Here is a 20,176-nt window from a genome sequence, read left to right on the forward strand (position 1 = left end):
GGAATTACGCATCCATCTGCCACAGCACCCCAAAAGACTAAAATTCTTCTCTACGAGCAACTTCAATCCTTAGATATTATAGGTCAGAAAGAGCTAACAAAAATTATCAAAACATCTAAATTAACAACACGTGTGTTAGACCCAATACCAACAAAACTTCTAAATGAGGTGTTTCATGTAATCTCAGAAAATCTCATTAATATGATTAATTCTTCATTATCCTTAGGACATGTCCCAAAAAACTTTAAACTGGCAGTTCAGTAGTTCATATGTTAATGTAATCTTGTGTTGAAGCAGTAAACTTATTTGGTTTGCTGTCCGCATACAGGAGGGCTCGGAGCTCGAGACTCAACTCCATTCCTGATTACCCCCAAAAAGGTGTTAAGATGAAAGAATAGTACCATACTGCAGGCTATGCTACGATTCAAATGAGAGACCACCACTCATCGTAGAAGTGGATAGGCTCACGGTATGCAAACAGGGAAGGTGAAAATAAGAGATGGCTTGTGCTGCATTCAAAAGGGAGGGCTCACACTGTGATTCGAACTGGAGGTTGTTCTATGGAGAGAAAGAGCTCACAGCAATGGGTAAATCCAGCAAGCAATCGAACATGGAAAGTGAGCAGTAGTTGGACGTGCTGTGTTCGAAAGGGAAGGCTCACACTGCGATTCGAACAGGAGACTGTTGGAGAGCTCATGGCATTAGAATGGGTAAGCCCAGCAAGCGAACTGGGAAAATAAGAGCTAGAGTTGGCTCGAACTGCGTTCGAAAGGGAGGGCTCATGCTGCGATTCGAACAGGAGATTGTTCTATTGAGAGAAAGAGAGCTCACAGCACTCCAACGGGTAAGCCGAGCAAGCAATTTAACAGGGAAAATTAGCATGAGCGTTGGTCATGCTGCGTTCGAAAGAGAGGGCTTACACTGCGATTAGAATGGGAAACTGCTCTATAGAGAGAGAGAGAGAGAGAGAGAGAGAGAGGAGAGTTCACAGCATTCGAACAGGTAAGGCCAGCAAGCAATCAAACTGGTGCCACTCTGTGTCTGAAACGGAAAACCGATCAATAGCCTCGGAGGGGAGAGGCCATGATACGAAGACATGTATGAGCTTGTGCAGCATTTGATGGCGAGGACTATACTGCGATTCAAACAGGAGGACTTCTAAATATATATATACATATTTACACATACATATACACACATATACATATATATATATATATATATATATATATATATATATATATATATACATATATACTATACTACATACACACATACTGTACATACACATGCACATACATGTGCACAAGCGCCCACACACGCACATGCATGCACATCCACGCCTATACATACGTGTGCACATATGTTCGTGCATGTAGGATGCATCAACACGGCGGCGGATGGTGACGTGTGTGACGTTGACAGGTGGTACCGATAAGGAATTTAGCTGATTACTGATTGAAGAGCTTTCCTGATGTGGAAACGATTGGATCAGATCTAGCTGTGATATGCGTCTAAGAACCAACGACCGAGAGATTGAATTTGTTGTTCTGATAAACCTTTTTGGGCAGCAGTGGTTGCTGCGCCGGTATGGAATGAATTACTGGAGTAAAATTTTTACGGAATGGAGGAGGATGGATTTAAGGTGCTTTTGAAACAAGAATCTTGAAACTGAGTGGTTATTATCATCAGTAAATAGCGGATCCAGAAAGTACTTGATGGGGGAATGTCTGCAAGCGAGAAATGTTGCGAGAGATTGGTAAGGTTGTACGGGGATGGCAAATTGAAAATGTAAATCGAATGCCCTTTTTTAAATTCATCTGTTTTGCTCTGTTTAATGTCTGATTGTTTCGTTAGCTATCATTTGCAGGTCTGAGAAGGTGGGATGGATTTTAGGAACGAATAGAGTGTTAGCAGTGATTTCCCCCACATCAGACGATCCATCGTCGCTCAAGACGAGCGGAGAGCACAGGAGCTTGACACCAGACACCCCCTGCATGGACACATAGCACCCCCAACCCGTCTGAAATCGAGAGCCAGTTTCCTACTGACAGTCCCACCTCTCCAGACAACCAAAGAAATAGCAAGGACCAACATTTGGAAAGATGAATGGAACCAGCTAAACACACGAGCCCTGGACTGGATGGAGAGAGGAATCACCCCGTCTGAATGTCTCGCCAGCAGGCACGATCTCCCATGGCTAACCTGGAAGACCCTCAATCGATTACGAGTGGAACAGGGCAGGTGCAAAGCACTTATGAAAACATGGAACCACCAGACAGACGACACATGTAGCTGCGGAGCAGTACAGACAATGTCCCACCAACTGGAGTTTGAAAACGCCCCTCAGTGCAGCGCCCAGGATCTGGCTGAACCAACTACATCAGCTGTGATCTGCGCCAGATATTGGCAGAACGACATCTGAGATTGCAACGGACTCGAAGAAGAAGAAGAGTGATTTCTGATCAGCACAGAACGCCCCAAAAAAAGCTATGATAAACACAGCATCAAGCATGTGGGCTGTGTTTAATGAATGAGGGTTGAGGGTTGTTAGACATTTTGTTAAAATGTCGATTGTTAGAGGCATTCTGGTGTGTGGGCGTGCAGGTTGGTATTTTTTTAAATTCCCTTAATGAGCAGAGAAATTTTGGGGTTATTGATTTTTGGGGCTGACTTGTAGAATATAAATTTTTGGAAAGAATGTACGCCGCTCAGATGGTTGAATACCTTTGAATTGATTTGGGAATTAAATAAAAGATGAAATAGATGGTAAGGAAAAATTTGGGAACTGCAGCTTATAGGTTTGGTGAAATTGTTTGAATCTTTTCCAGGCTGTCCAGTAGGTTTGGAGAGTTCTCTGTGAGACTGCTCAAATTATGGAGTCGAGTGATGCAGTGAGAAGTTGTTTTAGGGGATGGCCTATAGAAATCTCTGCTCCAAACAGGGAGGTACCAGGATTGGAGTCATACAGACGTATCGTGCTCGATCCTGCTCCGAAAGCCCAAGGGTAGGACATGGGAAGAGAGCTGGGGAAGGGTGGTTGAGTAGAAAGATTTAGAGCCTATGAGGTTGTTGATACTCTGAGCGGTGGCAGTGGGCAGACTCCTGCGTCAGAGTGCCCAGTGGTTGGGAGAGAAGTGAGATGAGGCTGGAATGGGAGAGAAAGGAGAGGTGGTGGCTTGCTAGGTGATTGGCCTGATGCCAACGCCGCGCTGGCTGAAGGCCTTTTATGGGATGGAAGTTTGGTGAGGGAGAAATGGCCTGTACCTGAAACCCCAGAGGGTTGTGAGCAGTCGGGGTGTTTGCGAGCTGGAGCGTTGCGTCTAGAGGAACTGGTAGAAGTTATCGATTCGTCTATCACATTTTAAGCGGTTTTAGAGGTACAAGGGATGTCATGTTGGGAAGAGACGTATAAATCATATAACTGGATTTTGCTTAGCCTGCGAGAAAAGTGGATGTTAGAAGCGGATAGAGCTTGGAGAAGTTTAATAACTGTCCATTTTGAAATGACAGGTATAGTTAAGTTTCTGTTAAATTTCATATTCATTTTAAAATTCTGTTAATTGCTTACAAAGCTTTGAATGGTCTAGCTCCAAAGAACTTAAGTGACATTCTGCCACGCTATAATCCATCATGCTCATTATGATCACAAAATTCCGGCCTGTTAACAATATTGAGAATATCAAAATCCAGAAAAGGAGGGAGATCATTTTCATATTAATATTATATTCATATTCATAAACTATGGAATAGTCTTCTAAGCAGTGTTTGGAACTCAGACACACTCTATCAGTTTAAGTCTAGACTAAAGACTTTTCAATTCAGCCAGGCACAAACCTAATTATCCCTAATTCATAGCTATGCTGCTTTAGTTAGGACTGCCGGAAACTATACACTTCTCTTTTTCTTTTACCCTGTTTTAAATTGAATGGTATCTATGCTAATCTTATTCTATTTCTTTCCCTGTCTATATCCTGAGGTTATCAGAGCCTGCCAGATCCATCTCTAGCCCTGCCTGATGTCTGATTACCACTGTGTCGCTGAGTGATGATTACCAACTGCAGCATGTGCCAGCCAGGCTTCACTTCAGTCTACTAAGACAGATTTCACACAGGATGAATTGATTCAAACTTAAAGACATGGGATTCTTCATGACCCACTGCCTGAAGCATGGGCTCATTATGGAGTTCACAAAAATTACCTGCCATAAGATTCCAGTCGGACTGCAATGCTCCTCATTGAATGATACCTAAATCAACTTGGTCAAAGGAGGGACAACACTCTCTTAAACTACATAGAAAATGAATTAACCACTAACAAATGCCTTCATCAGCCAAAATCAAAGGACAATGCATCTACGTGTATTTCCTCAGTTAATTTGGGATTACTTCAAGGACTAAAACTTATAGTTAATATAACATAATGTAGTTTGATCATTGACCCACAACACTTACTTAGTTTACTCAATTTAACTACTAATAGATTGAAACACAAATAACTAATATTAGCAGTATATTCATTCTGCATTAGTTTTCTGTTATAGCATAATTTCATGTACAGCTGCTTTGAAAGAATTCTTTTGTGACAAATAAATTGGACTTGACTTGACTTGTTAAAACAGGAAAAAAGATGCGATGAAAACTCAAAGTGTGTCTCCCGCTGATGTCACGTAGCAACGCCGCTTACTCCTCACACATGCGTAATATGTGAAACAGGCGGTACAAGTTAGATACTTTGTTGGTTTTATGTTATTTCTGTTAAGGGAATTCAAAAATGATTGCAATCCTCTGAGAAACAGCCTAGGGGCAGTGGAAGGAGAGTGGAATCGAACTTGCATATTGACGAGGCAATTGAACCAAGTGTGAAAAGAGCCTTAAAGAGTCATGCAGTCAAGCCATTAAACATAAATGTATGCAATATATATTTACATATATGAAGCTACACACATCTAAAATAAAAAAAATCCCAAGATAAGACATTAACATGAGCATAACTGTACATAATTCACTATAAATAATTCAGCAGTGACATCCAAGAGTCTGAGATCACTAGTAAAATGCTTCTTTTATATATTTATAATTTAGCACATTTCATTACAAATAATATAACCAAAACAAGTAAATGAACAGGAAATATTCATTAGAATGTAATAATTTCTTAAGCTTAAAACATACTATACGTAAGTTTGCAAATGCAGATGCTTCTAGCTCAACATCCTCACTATTACTCGTGCACCGTTGATGTATGTTCAACCAGACCATCCTTTGGCAATACATTAGCAAAACTCCAGTTTCTGGCCTCAGTATTTGGCATGTCCCTGTTTTGTTTTAAACCAGATGATCATGTTTTCCTGCATGATTTGAGAATGTTTTAAATTTCATCTCGTGTGTTTTTATGAAAGCAAGGAAATCTACCAATTTTGTACAAAGGAGTTAAAATGGCAAATCTCAGACATTTGGACCCTACTGAAAATCAAATTGCAGTTGAAGGTCTTTATCAAATGTGTCTCATCTCAAGGTTTTTTGGTGATATTTTAGCGCTCAACCTTTATTGGGTTAGTTCAGTGTGCAATAAATTGTCTTTTATGGTGGACCACAGCAACAGCACTTACAGAACAACAACAAAATAACCAGACGCTGCAGTTAAAGATCTCTACTATCTTACAGTAACTGTCCGTAAGTTTGAACGTTTCTATGGTTCATATAAGGTCACTAAAGCATAGATTTATTTATTTATTTGTTCCTGGATGGCTCAGTGTCTTGCTGTGCTGTGCAAAGTCAATGCTGCTTGTGCTACAAGCAGAACTAAATAAATACACTGCACACATGCATAAAATATGAGGTTGTAATAAATATAGAGCTCTGATATCAGAATATAAGATAATCTTAGTCACCCCAGAGACTCAAGTAAAAGTCCACAACATCTCAGAAGATCTGATCCTGCTGGGCTGCAGTGCCGTCTCTGAGAAACGCTCTGTAAACATTGCTGGATTCAGGTTTTAGAAAGATATTAAAGTGATAGTTCACCCAAAAATGTAAATTCTCTCATCATTTACTCGCCCTCATGACATCCCAGATGTGCATGTCTGGACTGGGAAGAGAAAACAGCCCTGGATTTTAAATAGTAACTGGCCCAAATTCTTTGGAGCGGCGGGGGCAGAAGTTGTTGAGCAGGCGAGGTTCTGCATAATGTGGTGGCTCATTTTGGCTTAACCCGGCCCATTCGGCACATTTGGCGGCCGACCCACCGGCACGCTCGGTTCTCCCGATGGCCAGTCTGCCCCTGATCAGCCCCAAACTGCATCAGCCCACCGGCAAAATGCCCCGGTATGCCAGGTTATCAGTCCAGTACTGCAGATGTGCATGACATTCTTTCTTTGTGATCAGAAGTTTGTAGCTCCAGAAATCACATACATGAAACATAGAAGTAATCCATAAGACTCCAGTGGTTAAATCCATATCTTCATAACCAATATAATAGATGTGGGTGAGAAACAGATACAAAATGAAGACGTTTTTACTCTAAATCTTCACTTTCACTTTTACATCTGAAAGTCACATGTGGTGCCTGTTTAGTTTCACGTTTACATCTGAAAGTGAAAGTGGAGATTAAGAGTAAAAAAGGACTTAACTATTGTTCTGTTTCTCACCCACAGAGTCAAAAAACATGGAGCTACATAGGTCTGATCGCCATTCACTTTTAATTTTACAAATCTTCATTTGTGTTCTGTTGAAGAAAGTCAGTCATGAACATCTGGAATGGCATGAGGGTGAGTAAATGATAAGAGAATTTTCATTTTTGGGTCAACAATCTCTGTAAAACTGGAGGATTTCTGAAATTCTTGCAGCAACATACACAAATGCACATCTTATTTGCAACTACAGCACTTGTTCAATTACAGGAATTGCAACTGAAGTGCTTGAAAATGAAAAGAAAGAACATGTTTGATTTTCCAAAATAAACATGCTTCTGTTCCATTCATTCCTCAATAAAAGGGTTCAATTTATTGTGGTACACGTATGTTTTGTATAACAGCAGCATATACAGTAACCTAAGGGAAAAAATGATTGGTAAGAGGATGCTCTTTCACAGCTCAGGACACAAAATGTTCTTTGTTATGTTTTACCACTGAGATACTTAGTCCAGAAATCACTTATGAGAAAAAATTAAAAAATAGCCACAAACGAGACAGTTGTTTACATACAGTAAGAGTATAGAGCTATACAATTGAATGTGGAGAGCATAGTCCAGATTAGGTTTTGGAATAATTTGATAGAAAAGAATGATTGAGATGTCTGACTAATGAATGCAGACTTCCTGGAATATCTGAGCACAGTTTTAGACATTGTTGTGATCTCTTATGAAACTCTAGAGGAGGCACTTTTTTTCTCAAGGAACCCAAAAAATATAAAGAGAATAGCAGATTGGCAGAATGACAGTCTCAGTCACCATTCACTTTTATTATGTGAAGAACAGAGGCATTGAAAGTGAATCGTAATTGAGGCTCTTTATTCTCTTTGCATTTAATATAGTTGTTTATGGAGAAATAATTGACACATTAAAGAGATCTCTTGTGCGGTCTTTCCTTTCCCAAAAAAAAAGAATATTCTATTTGTATTCATTTACACAAAGATCTGACTTCTTACCGAACTCTCCAGGAACAGAAATCTCATACACGCAGCTTTGGCCTTTGGTGTAGTTGCGAGGATAGTTTGGGGACAGTATGGTGCCTTCCGACCCTGTTGACCGTCTTCCACATGGAGCTGCAGAACACAACCAAAGGTTAAATTTAGTTTGAACTCATGTCAATGTGCAAAACGCTTAAAAAGTTCAACTACACACAGTCAAGCATATTTCTGAAACACTTTTAAGGTGCATCCAGTTCTTTTTTGTTTATTTCTTGGGATATTTTGACAGATATTGGTTAAACAAAAAGGTAGCCCCACCCTAAATTCACACCATTGGTTGAGCTAATGTTGTTGAGTCATGCTGGACGGACCACTCAAATAAACAGAGCAATGTTGTGATAGTGCCAAAGATCCACATTGTTTACAGTTTTCAGGAAATCAACCTTTGAATTACATACTTTAAGATGCATATTACACTGGAATAAGAGAAAATGCTTTAACTATGTTGATTTAAACAATAAAGATACCAGGCTCTTGACTTATGGCCAAATTATTCGCAAGTTATAAACATTAAAGTCATTAAGTTATCATTACGTTTTGCATCAATAGTCCAAAGCTTCATCCAAAGTGACTTACAGTGCACTTATTACAGGGACAATCCCCCTGGAGCAACATGGAGTTAAGTGCCTTGCTCAAGGACACAATGGTGGTGGCTGTGGGTATCGATCCAGCGACCTTCTGATTAACAGTTAAGTATTTAGCCCACTACGCCACCACCACTCCATTATATACATATATCCATTTCATTACCTACTGTATATTAAATAATGCATAATTTATCTATTAACTATGCATTTATCCCTTCATAATGTTCTCATAAACACTTCTTTACCACTGGTTTGCATCAAATAAAATACATCAGTAAGGTACGATTAACAATTTCTAGGATGAAAAACTATTATCAAAGTGCTTATATATTAACTTAATTTTCAATAATTAATAATTTTCTATAGTGAACAAACCATTTGTATATAGCCTATGAATTAATTCATTATGTAGGAACCATACTTTATAAATGATCAATTAACTACATACTAATGCTTTACAAATATTTTATAACATATAGTTATTATAAAGTGTTACCAAAAAAGCATATCTATCCAGAAAATTCCAAATGAAAATAATAATAATAATAATAATAATAAATTGACACTCAAGATACTTTAACTTTTTTAAACAATGACAAACAAGGTGTAAATTTATATAATGTTGCACTTTATGACAACTCAAGTGAGAGAACTAGAGTTATAGTGTGCATTGTTTACAGTGCTTAGTCATTTGTCAACTGTCTACAGCAGAATTATAGCCCTGACAATAATATACTAATACAATTGTAAGCTCTAAAATACAACCTATACAGTCTCTAGTAGCTGCAGCCATTGTCTGATATCACTGATTACAGGGCCATTTGAATTATAACTTGACAATAAGTGAAAAAATTTAGCATAATGCAAGAGAGATGGGTGAATATTACTGCGGCAATAGTGCAATAAAAACGATTAGGATCTGAGGGAGCAGGCAGAAGCTTTTGTCATGTCATTTGAATCCTTAAAATATTAATCTTTCTTTAAAGTGACATTTACAGCATTTGATTTGCACATGTGGGAAAACCGCAGCGCCATTTGCATTATGTAATAATGTGTTTGCATTACTGCCAATTCCATTATTTTCTGTTGTAAAATATGAATTCCAGGATTAGCGAACATAGTCAATATGATCACTTAAAGCATTCGATGCAGCTCACTTAAAGTCAAACATAACTATTAATGACTGTAACAATTATTCATATCAGCACCTGACAAGAAAAGTGTTTACATTGTTCCATTGCAATTTACACATTCACTCTGTCTCAACCCAGACATCACATGTTTTATTTTTGACAACAATGCATTTTGGTTGCAGTTAGGTAACATAATTAGAGGTTGCATTAGAAGAAAATCGTTATCCATCACTCTGATGCACTGAGTTGCAAAAATTCATGACAGTGGATATACTGTATAATCGATTTTTGACTCCCCAAGCGAGTGCAGTGAAACCAAGAAATTCTAGGATGGAAGTTTACCTGTCAGTCAACTGCTGCACTAAAACCAATTTTTCAAACTTTTCCTGTTACATTTACATTTACATTTATGCATTTGACAGACGCTTTTATCCAAAGCGACTTAAAGAGCACATATTACAGGGACCATAGAGACAGAGCGTATTTAGGCCACGCCCACACCGGGGGGGGGGGCAATCCAACCGTCTCCATTGACTTTGCATTGCGAGAGGCTGCCTCCTTGTCATTTATGACTTATAACAAAACACAAAACAATGTCTAAAAGCTGCTGTGTGACAAGGTGTACAGCAAACAAGCTAAATATCCAAGATAAAATTTTTATTGTGCGTGGTCTTCAGATTATGACGCGTTGTGCTCTGTCTCTATCCCCCATAGCAACCTGGAGTTAAGTGCCTTGCTCAAGGACACAATGGTGGTGGCCGTGGGGATCGAACCAGTGACCTTCTGATTTACATTTATGTGCTTTAGCCCACTACTCCACCACCACTCCACCAGTGTGGTTACGTGCAGCTTTAAAATGACATAAACGTCCAAACAAAAAAAAATAAAAAGTGCATGCATACAGTACATGAAGTTCACTGTGCTTGGTATCAATATTAAGTGATACAGATGAGGAGCACACACTTCTGAAAATGAGTAAATAAATGTACAAAATAACTGAGAAATCTCCTCTAAAGATCATGTTCAGCTTAGATTAAAATGCATTTTTGGTTAACGCAACCCATAATCATAATAATTTTTTTAGATTTCCTGTTTCTGTGGCATTCAATACCCCCATTTTCTTTCAAATTTGTATAATTTCAAAGAAAACTTTTCAACTCTCAGCTTAAGAAAAAAAAAAAGCCAAATATTTACTTTTATTTTTATGATTTGACATTATGTACCTCAGGGTGTAAATAAGGTGGCTCAGAACAATTGCATTTGATTTGTTCACAAAAATAATTTATCCTAGTTTCCAAAAAAGTGTCCAAAAGCCCCTCTTTGAAAACAAATAACAAAACACAATAATTGTAAATAAGAACTAATTGCACACACAAACACAGCGATGACTAAAGGCTTGCATAGCATGCAGACATGATTTAGTAATGAGATTTCACAAAATGAGTTTCATTCTGTGTCATTTGAGTCATCATTGTTTCATGTACTTGGTGCCATCTCCTGGTGGCCATTTGATATTACAACGAATGGTCAAATGACTCCCTGCCCAAATAAGGAGGACTATCACTACTAACTGAAGCGATCTGAACCCAATACAACTGGTTTAGTGTTCCATGATTCTACAGCACTTCTGATGACGTTATCTGATCCAGGAAAGCTAATGTGTTTGTAGCCAAATAGCAAGATGAAGAACATTGTTCTTCATGTCAATTATCTAATGGTCTATGCATCCCATTAGAAGATAATCGCTTCCTCTAAGTATTGTTATGTGATATTTTATGTTCTGACATTTTAGTCTTCATTTTATACAATGAAAATCGAACGATTAAGAAACATTTGGTTAGGTTTTCTGTAAGTTCCTGTGGAGGTGAAATCACAATTCACAACTTGCACATGAAATATATGCTGTGCTGACCATCTCCCAAAGGTAAAGGCAAGCCCTAGTGCATTCTCTAGCATCTCTTCACATGCCACAGGCTGGATTAACAGATGTAAGATATGTCAGGTTCCCCATCAGTCCCTTGTGGTGATGTGTGCAGATGTCACCGGGTGACACATTGTATACAAGCCGCAGCACAAATGCATCCATTATTAATAAACGCTGTGCAGGCGGAAGAGCAGAGGCCTTGATGGAACATGTGAAGTGACTGGCAGGAATGCAGAGAGTTATGACCGATGTCTCATGCTCTATGACAACACAGAGACGAGATCAGCTGACATAATTGGCAGATGGATGCTGGGAAAGATCTAGATACTAGATACGGATACTAGTGCAATAGAAAATACAAAAAACATGTGTAACCAGTGTTGGAGAATAAGTAGTCTCAGGCAGACAGACTTTGGACTAAAAGCATAACGTCTGGTCCGCGCTGCACCTAATTTTGGCCAAAAAACACCCACTAAGGCCGTTTTTACACTGCAAAGGTGGCACAGAAGTTGCATATGAGGTGACATATACAGTATATCCCATTAAAAGGTCTAATTACACAGACTGTTTAACGCTGCACAGCAGAGAGGTGGCATAAATGCATTTACACAGCAACCATAATTGCAAAAATAATGTTATGTAATTATCATATAGAAATATAAAATTATACTTTTAAATATGAAGAATATATCTCTGTAGGTCCACACAATGCAAGTGAATGGTTACCAAAAATGTGAAGCTCTAAAAAGCACATAAATGCAGCATTAAAGTAATAAATCGGACTTGATCGTGATTAAATCCATGTCTTTAGAAGTGATATAATAGGTGTGTATGGGAGACAGATCAATATTTAAGTCCTTTTTATTATAAATCACTACTGACTAGCCCCAACATGCACAAAGAATGCTAATCCACAAAAAATAAAGACCACTGATAAATAAATAAACCACTGAGAGATCCCAGGAGGGGAACAGGCTTGGCTGGGGAGGATTCAGTCTCCCCTCCAACCTCTCTTGCAGGAATGAAAGCACTGACCAAACTGCGCATCTCTGCCGGTCTTCAGACTGGGCAGAACACCAATTTGTGAACAAGTGCCAATTTAGGGCGTAAAGCTGCCTGGTAGAGGGAGCTCTGGCTTGGTTGATCGTGTCTACAACCGCCGGTGGTAGGTCACTCAGATCTTCCACATTCCGTCCAAGGGCTAGATGTGGAGGTTCCAGAGGTCTGGTCGCAGATGCCAGAGGGTGCCTGTCCCTGGGAAAGAATGTCCTTCCTCAGGTGAATTCGCCAGGTAGGCGCTGTTGCGAGGAGCGTGAGATCCGAGATCCAAGTCCAAGTGGGCCAGTAAGGAGCCACTAAGGTGACTTGTTCCCCATCCTCCATGACCTTGCACAGCACCAGTGCAAGAAGGCTCACTGGGGGAAATGCGCACCAGCTAGATGACCCAGGAAGTAAGGAAATCACTCATTTATTGACAATGTGGGTACCACAGCCCAAAAGTGGTGTGGCAAAAGAAAATAAGGCAAATAAGGATTTACCTCCCAGCCCTCCACCGGGGGACGGAGTGGTCTTGGTATCAGCTCCGGAGCGAACATCTGACTGCCTGGGTCTTCCATCTCAGGAGCGCTTAGGAGCCTTCCAGGTCCTAGAGGGGGTCCTGGAGATGGGGGCATATGCCGCCTGCGAGGCACTCGATGCTGCGGCTGAGATCTTGGCCCGGGTTGAGGCGGAGCTGCCTGTTGTCTGCTTGATGAAGCTGCAGGGGGATGCCCTTAGTGGGCAGACAGGGCACGGGCTGTGCTGGGGTGGCGCTGGAGCATAATATGAGAGATTATGCCTCTGTCTGCCTCTTTACTGCCGAAAAGGCGAAGTCGTCGATGGTGTCGCTGAAGAGGGAGATGGGGGCGTTGAGGAAGCAGACTGTCAACGTCGTGCATCTTGATCAGGTTTAGCCACAGGTGAAGTTCCTGAACCATGAGGGTGGCCATTGCCTACCCGAGTGCCCATGCTGTGACCTTCGTGGCTCTGAGAGCGAGGTAAGTGGCAGAGCGCAGTTCATGCAGCACGTCGGGGTCAGGACTACCCAAGTGCAGCACTTTAAGTGCCTTGGCTTGGTGGGTTCTCGGTGCACAGATGGATCGCAACCACTCTATCCACCTGGGGGACCTCCGTGTACACGTGGGCCACCCACCGTCAAGAGTAGTGAGAGTGGACAAGCAAAGAGGTTGGTTCCGGGTAGTAAAAGGTGCCCTCCACGACCTCGTCAGCTCGTCATGCAACTTCGGGAAGAAAGGTACCGTTCACTTTAAGAAATGAAAGCCGTGACTGCAACATTGCCATGGTCAACATGCACTAGGCCATATTCTCGCAGTGAGTACATGTACCATCCACAAATGCTGCCTCGGTGTGATCGCTGCCAAGGCACACGAGGCAGCGTCTATGACCGTGAGATTTGGATAGATATCGTCGTCACTCTATGACTGCTTTGTGGTCCTCATTTAGAACAGTCAACAGCAGGGGTATGCATTGACCTTGCTCACAAATGCGGACGATCCACATGTTAAGAATATCTGAGCCATGCGCTAACAGTTCACGGCGACTATGCTGATGCTGAAATTTGCATTGCGCATACTTTGCGCATTCTGATCAGCAATGCGGACAACCAAAGTATACTTTGGCCCGCATACTCGGCTATGTAAAGGCATGAGAGGAAAAAGATAATCTGACTGACACGAAAAGCGACTAGTCAATGTTAGTTTAGGTGCTTACATGTAGTTTAAAGGTATAGTTTACCCAAAAAAGAAACATCTGTCAATTTATTCACTATCATGATGTTTCAAACCTGTATGACTTTCTTTCTTAATTTCTGTATCACTTACAATATGTCATCAAATGCAATTGCAAAAACTGTTTTCAAACAGGTTTCCCAAATATTCTCCTGTTATCCATTGTTTGTACAAACAGATTGTTCTGGCCAAAACTCATGCCATTTTTTGAGCCAGTATTGCTGTGTAGGGCTGGATGGGGTAATCAATGAAACTGCAATGTTTTGACAGGGCAATAGAGACACAGTTTTGACACTTTCTGGGGAATAAAATGACAAACAATTTCCTATTCATTGTCTCTGCACATTGAACTGGTATAGGAGAAAGGATTTCATTCAAAATTCTCAATGCATCTGTCTGATTAGTCAGCAAAGTAGCGTGAAATTTGTGACTAAATAAAGGAAAACTTTAGTCCTAAAACACCCACACCCAGGCAGGCTGAGAAACAAAATATGATGAATATAAAGTCTTTACATGATATTTTCACTGCCTCCTAGGATATGTGAGGAGCAATGCTTTGTACCAGCAGCACTGTGAAGATCATTTGCAAAATGGGTGAGAACAATGAGCCATTACTGAATTATTGTAAATTGTTACCCACTGCACTGAAACCATAGAGCACTGCATCGAAGGGACTGGCAGCTCATTCCACATGATGTATTTCAGAAGCACAAGCTCAGACAACGAGGGTTAGCAAGGCCACTCGTACAAAACAAAGAAATCAATAGATCAGCCTGCAGTCCAAATCTGTGTGAAACCAATTCAAGGCTGTATTGCACTGCCTCATGCAAAACCGTACATAAACATTTTTCAATTTTTTTTGTAAACCATCCACTCGTGTCCCTTTCTGAAGATACAAGGATCTCTTTGAACATGACATTATATCACATCAAAAGAATCATGTACTTCAGTAATAAGTTGTTGGTTGTTTTAAATGTCGATAAGACAGTCCTGCCTGTCTAATCGGATGATTCTTTAACAGAATAAATGAAAATATTTTTTTTAACTACTTGTTTTTTGTCTTTTCTAAAAGCTTTAATAAATGTGAATTACACATCGATTTGCATTTAAACCGCTAAAAATGGTTTAATAGTGTGCCTTTATTTGGTAGTTATATATATATATATATATATATATATATATATATATATATATATATATGTTCAGTAATGTGCAACAGTTTTAGAAACTTAGACATAGTCAGGATATCTTCAAAAATAATGCAATAAATAGTTTTCATTGATCACTTAATGTCATACAAAGTCCAGTAAACATAAAAAAAGCTAAATCAATATTCACGGTGACCACCTATGCCTTTAAAACAGCACCAATTCTCCTAGGGACACCTGGACACAATTTTTCTTGTTTGTTGGCAGATAGGATGTTCCAAGCTTCTTGGAGAATTTGCCACAGTTCTTCTATCTATTTCAGCTGTCTCAACTGTTTCTGTCTCTTCATGTAATCTCAGACTGACACGATGTTCAGTGGGGGGCTTTGTGGGGGACATGACATCTGTTGCAGGTGTCAATAGATGCATGACATCTATTGACACACTAAAGCTGAAGACATAAATATTTTCTTAAGATAAATGCTTTTGTGAAACATCTTATGTGCCTAAGACTTTTGCAGAGCACTGTGTATATACAGTATATGTACACACACTCACACTGGGGGCAAACAATTTGGAATAATGTATAGATTTGGAAAGAAATGTGTACTTGAATTCAAAGTGGCATTCATCTGATCACAATGTATGGTCAGGACATTAATAACTGAAAAATTACTATTACAATTTGAAAAACTAATTCAGAACTCATAAAAAAAATCCTCCACGTGCAGCAATGACAGTTTTGCAGATTCTTGGCATTCTAGCTGTCAGTTTGTCCAGATACTCAGGTGACATTTCAGCCCACACTTCCTGTAGCACTTGCCATTGATGTGGCTGTCTTGTCGGGCACTTCTCACGCACCTTACAGTCTAACTGATCCCACAAAAGCTCAATGGGGTTAAGATCCGTAACACTCTTTTCCAATTATCTGTTGTCCAATGTTTGTGTTTCTTTGCCCACTCTAACATTTTCTTTGTTTTTCTGTTTCAAAAGTGGCTTTTTCTTTGCAAATTCTTTTCATAAGGACTGCACCCCTGAGTCCTCTCTTTACTGTTGTACATGAAACTGGTGTTGAGCGGGTAGAATTCAATGAAGCTGTCAGCTGAGGACTTGTGAGGCGTCTATTTCTCAAACTAGAGACTCTGATGTACTTATCCTCTTGTTTAGTTGTACATCTGGCCTTCCACATCTCTTTTTGTCCTTGTTAGAGCCAGTTGCCCTTTATCTATGAAGACTGTAGTGTCTTTGTATGAAATCTTCATTTTTTTGGTGCTGTTTTTTACATCAGTAATGTCCTGACTATACATTGTGATCAGTTGAATGCCACTTTGGTGAATTAAAATTTGTATTTGGTGAATACAAATTTCCTTCTGAAACAGAAAACTCTGTACATTACTCAAAATTTTTGGCCACCTGTGTATGTGTATATATATATATATATATATATATATATATATATATATATATATATATATATATATTAGGGCTGTCACGTTAATTTAGTGCGATTAATTTGATTAAAAATAATGCGTTAAAAAAATTTACGCCATTAATCGCACTGCCCCCGGACCGAAAAATTGAAGATTCCTGAGATATGCAAGCTTGTAGTACCACCTATTTTCTCCAGAGGGCAATAAGTGAAACTTCAGCTGCGTGGCAATGCGCAGTTTATAAGGTGAAGAAAAACACCCTTGAGCAGCAGAACAACACAAACATGCGTTATGTTCTTGCGTTCAAAACACTTGATGGAGCGCAAATCCGAACTAAGGGATCTCAAGATGTGTTCTAGTATTAAACTATATTTAACTTGACACATTTTTCACCTAAAAATGTTGTTCATGACGCAACGCATCCAAGCATGTCTGACGCAGCTGTTCGTTGATGGATCCTTAAACAAGCCCTCATAATAAATCTCAAACTGATTGACAAATTCACTTGTGAAATGGATTGCTGTGAACTGTATGCCAATGATTGACTGTATGATCAATAATATGGTAGTAAACAATACATTGTATTCTAAAGCTGCTTTTTGTATTGTCTTATCATGAACTCTTCTGCTACAGGAATGTAATGCATTTTAATTATCTGAATATTTTTAATTTTATATATACATATATATGTATATATTGCCTAAATGTGTTATTTCTTCTTCTTCTTTTTTTGTGTGGTAATTATCAGTGTTTTGTCATACATGTTAATATTGCAATTTTTTATTTATTTATGTTTTGCTGTTTGGTTGTGAAAATAATTTTCTTGCGTTTCTGATTTTTTTTTGTTTGTTTGTTTGCATGTAACCTCCATAATATCTATGTCAAGTTGATTTTCTTGCGTTTATGACCTATTCATGTATGCATGTAACCTCTTAAATGTGTTGTTATTTTTATTTTCACATTTTCACATCAAGACATTCTTTTTAGATTGTGTGCCAATTGATTTGCATATAACCCCATGCACTGTCTTTTGGTAGTTATCAGCATTTTGCTGTACACACAAGCACTTTAACTTGTTTGTTTTTTTTTTATATATGTTTTGATGTCAAGAAGGTTTTCTTGCTTTGTTGGCCTATTGATTTGCATATAAATATCTAAAAATAAAAGAATGCACAATTTTTTTTTAGTTTTCAGCATTATTTTTGTATATTTAAAAATATAAAAAAATGTATAGGTGGTTTTTTTTTCTCCACATTTTGACATAAAGATGGTTTGTTGGCTTATTGATTTGCATATTAACCCCAAAAAGTGTTACTTATAATGTGTGTTGCTGTTTTTTCCTTTGCAGTTCCCAGTGTTTGTTGTACATTTGGTGAACATTACAATTGAATGTACTGGTAGTTTTGGCATTTTGATTTACATGTAAACATTAAATTTTATATATATATATATATATATATATATATATATATATATATATATATATATATATATATATATTCATCAGCACAAACAGAAAAGTAAATATGACAGTTTATAAATCTGGCTTTCACTCGCAAGCAAAACTAGGATAAAGTGTGCGAACAGAAGCTGTTCAGAATTTCAGTATTCTAACATTGAGTCCAAAAATAGAGTAACATGAAGGTATTTGGGTCGTATAAGGAATTTCACCCTGTACTCCAGCACAATAAAGATGATAAAGAGAGATAGAGCACCTTGGCAGCTGGGCAGTGCTCTATTCCACTCAGGTCTGTTGGTGCCGCCCATCACACAGGTGAGACTGGAGTAGCCCTGGAGCTGGTAGCCCGGATCACAGTGGAAGGTCACAGTAGATCCCAGCTTATAGTCTGTGCCCAACCGAGTGCCATTCATCACGCTGCCCGGGTCAAAGCACGCCTCACGCAGTTTAGCTATTAGGCAGAATCACAAGACATATGGCATTTGACGAAGGAGTGGAAGATAAAAAGATTTCGAGGGATAAAATGCCACATAGTGAGTCACTTGCAACCTTTGAAACTTCAGTTTACAGTAAGATGCCTTTAAAATACAGCAGAGACAATCTTAAAAGGATAGTTCAGCCAAAAATGTCAATTCTGTCTTTGTTTGCGCAACCTCATTTTGTTGAGTGACTTTATTTCTTCTGTGGAATACAAAAGGAGATGATAAAGAATATACTAGCCGCTTGTTTTCATGACTCATGTACATTTACTTACATGATGGCTTGGTGCGAGGAACAGATAATTTTATGAAATCTTTCCCTCTACCATAGTTCTAAAATGTTAATTCCACTTTTGCATATTCAGACTCGGCAAGTTGAGACTTGGGAAGCTTCTGTACCTCACTTAAAGGTAACATATGAATAAAACGCAAACGTTCAGTGGAATAAAGAAAGTCATAGAGGTTTGAAACCACATCAGGGCGAGTAAATGATCACATAATTTTCCTTTTTTGCTGAACTATCCATGTAAGTTACAGGGCCAGTACACCTGGAGTGATCTGTGGTTAAGTGCTTTACTCTAGGGTACAGAGCTAGTATTTAAGGATACATTTAAAAAATGACCCCTTGTAGGGTCAAACCGACAAGCACAAGACTGAAACAGCCCACATGAAACACAGGAGCATTTACCTTTGTACTCCAGATGGAAGCCTGTATAGCTCACAGAGCCGTCACTGCGGAAGGCAATGTGCATGATGTTGAAGCTGCTTTCCACCTTCTCCGGCAACTTGCTGTCTTGAAATGTGCCGATCAGGTGACTGTTGCTATGAGGCCCGTCATAAATGTACAAGAAGTCATAGTTGGGCTCAATGCTAAAACTGAGATGCGAAAAAGACACAAAATGTGTGAAGAGAGATAAAAACAGTATCAACAAAAAGAAAAGAGATTAATGGATTACACAGTGCACAGGGTTGTTTATTTACTTTTCTACAAGATTTACTATTCTTAAAGGTATAGTTCACCCAATCACACATTCCCAAACATGTATGCTGTTTTTTTTTTTTTGGAGAATATTTACACAGCCCTGTTCCCTACAACGACTTAGTGACCACATCTGTCAAGCTCCAAAAAATACAGGAACTCACCATAAAAGTAGTCGACACGATGCAATATTCCAAGTGTTCAGAAGACAAACAATACATTTCTTATCAAATCTAACCTGCATAAATTCAAATATGGTGTGAGAAGTCACGTTCAATGCCAAATGCCAATGGTTCTTGCTTGTCTCGAAACCAAACCACTTTAAATATGCAGAAGTGTGAACGCAATTTCAGAGTTATGGCAGAAGGAAAGATAATCAGTGAATAATGACGTGGATTTCCATTTAAAGGGATAGTTCACTCAAAAATAAAAATTCTCCCATCATTTATTCACCCTCATGTCATCCCAGATGTGTATTGCTTTCTTTCTTCAGCAGAACACAAATTAAGATTTTTTAGAAGAATATCTCATCTATGAAGGTTCTCACAATGCAAGTGAATGGTG

The 20,176-nt window shown here is 39.0% G+C and overlaps 1 protein-coding gene across 1 annotated transcript in view; it reads right to left on the reverse strand.

The window, feature by feature from the left end:
* The window catches only part of LOC127657696 (CUB and sushi domain-containing protein 3-like), a 390,710-nt gene that overhangs the window by 164,737 nt on the left and 205,797 nt on the right, over positions 1–20,176 (reverse strand). The window contains 3 exon segments of the mRNA XM_052146537.1: positions 7,647–7,763; positions 18,411–18,605; positions 19,322–19,509. Coding sequence (XP_052002497.1) covers positions 7,647–7,763; positions 18,411–18,605; positions 19,322–19,509 — 500 coding nt within the window.

The sequence above is a fragment of the Xyrauchen texanus genome, chromosome 17 (assembly GCF_025860055.1).
Source record: "Xyrauchen texanus isolate HMW12.3.18 chromosome 17, RBS_HiC_50CHRs, whole genome shotgun sequence".
NCBI lineage: Eukaryota > Metazoa > Chordata > Actinopteri > Cypriniformes > Catostomidae > Xyrauchen > Xyrauchen texanus.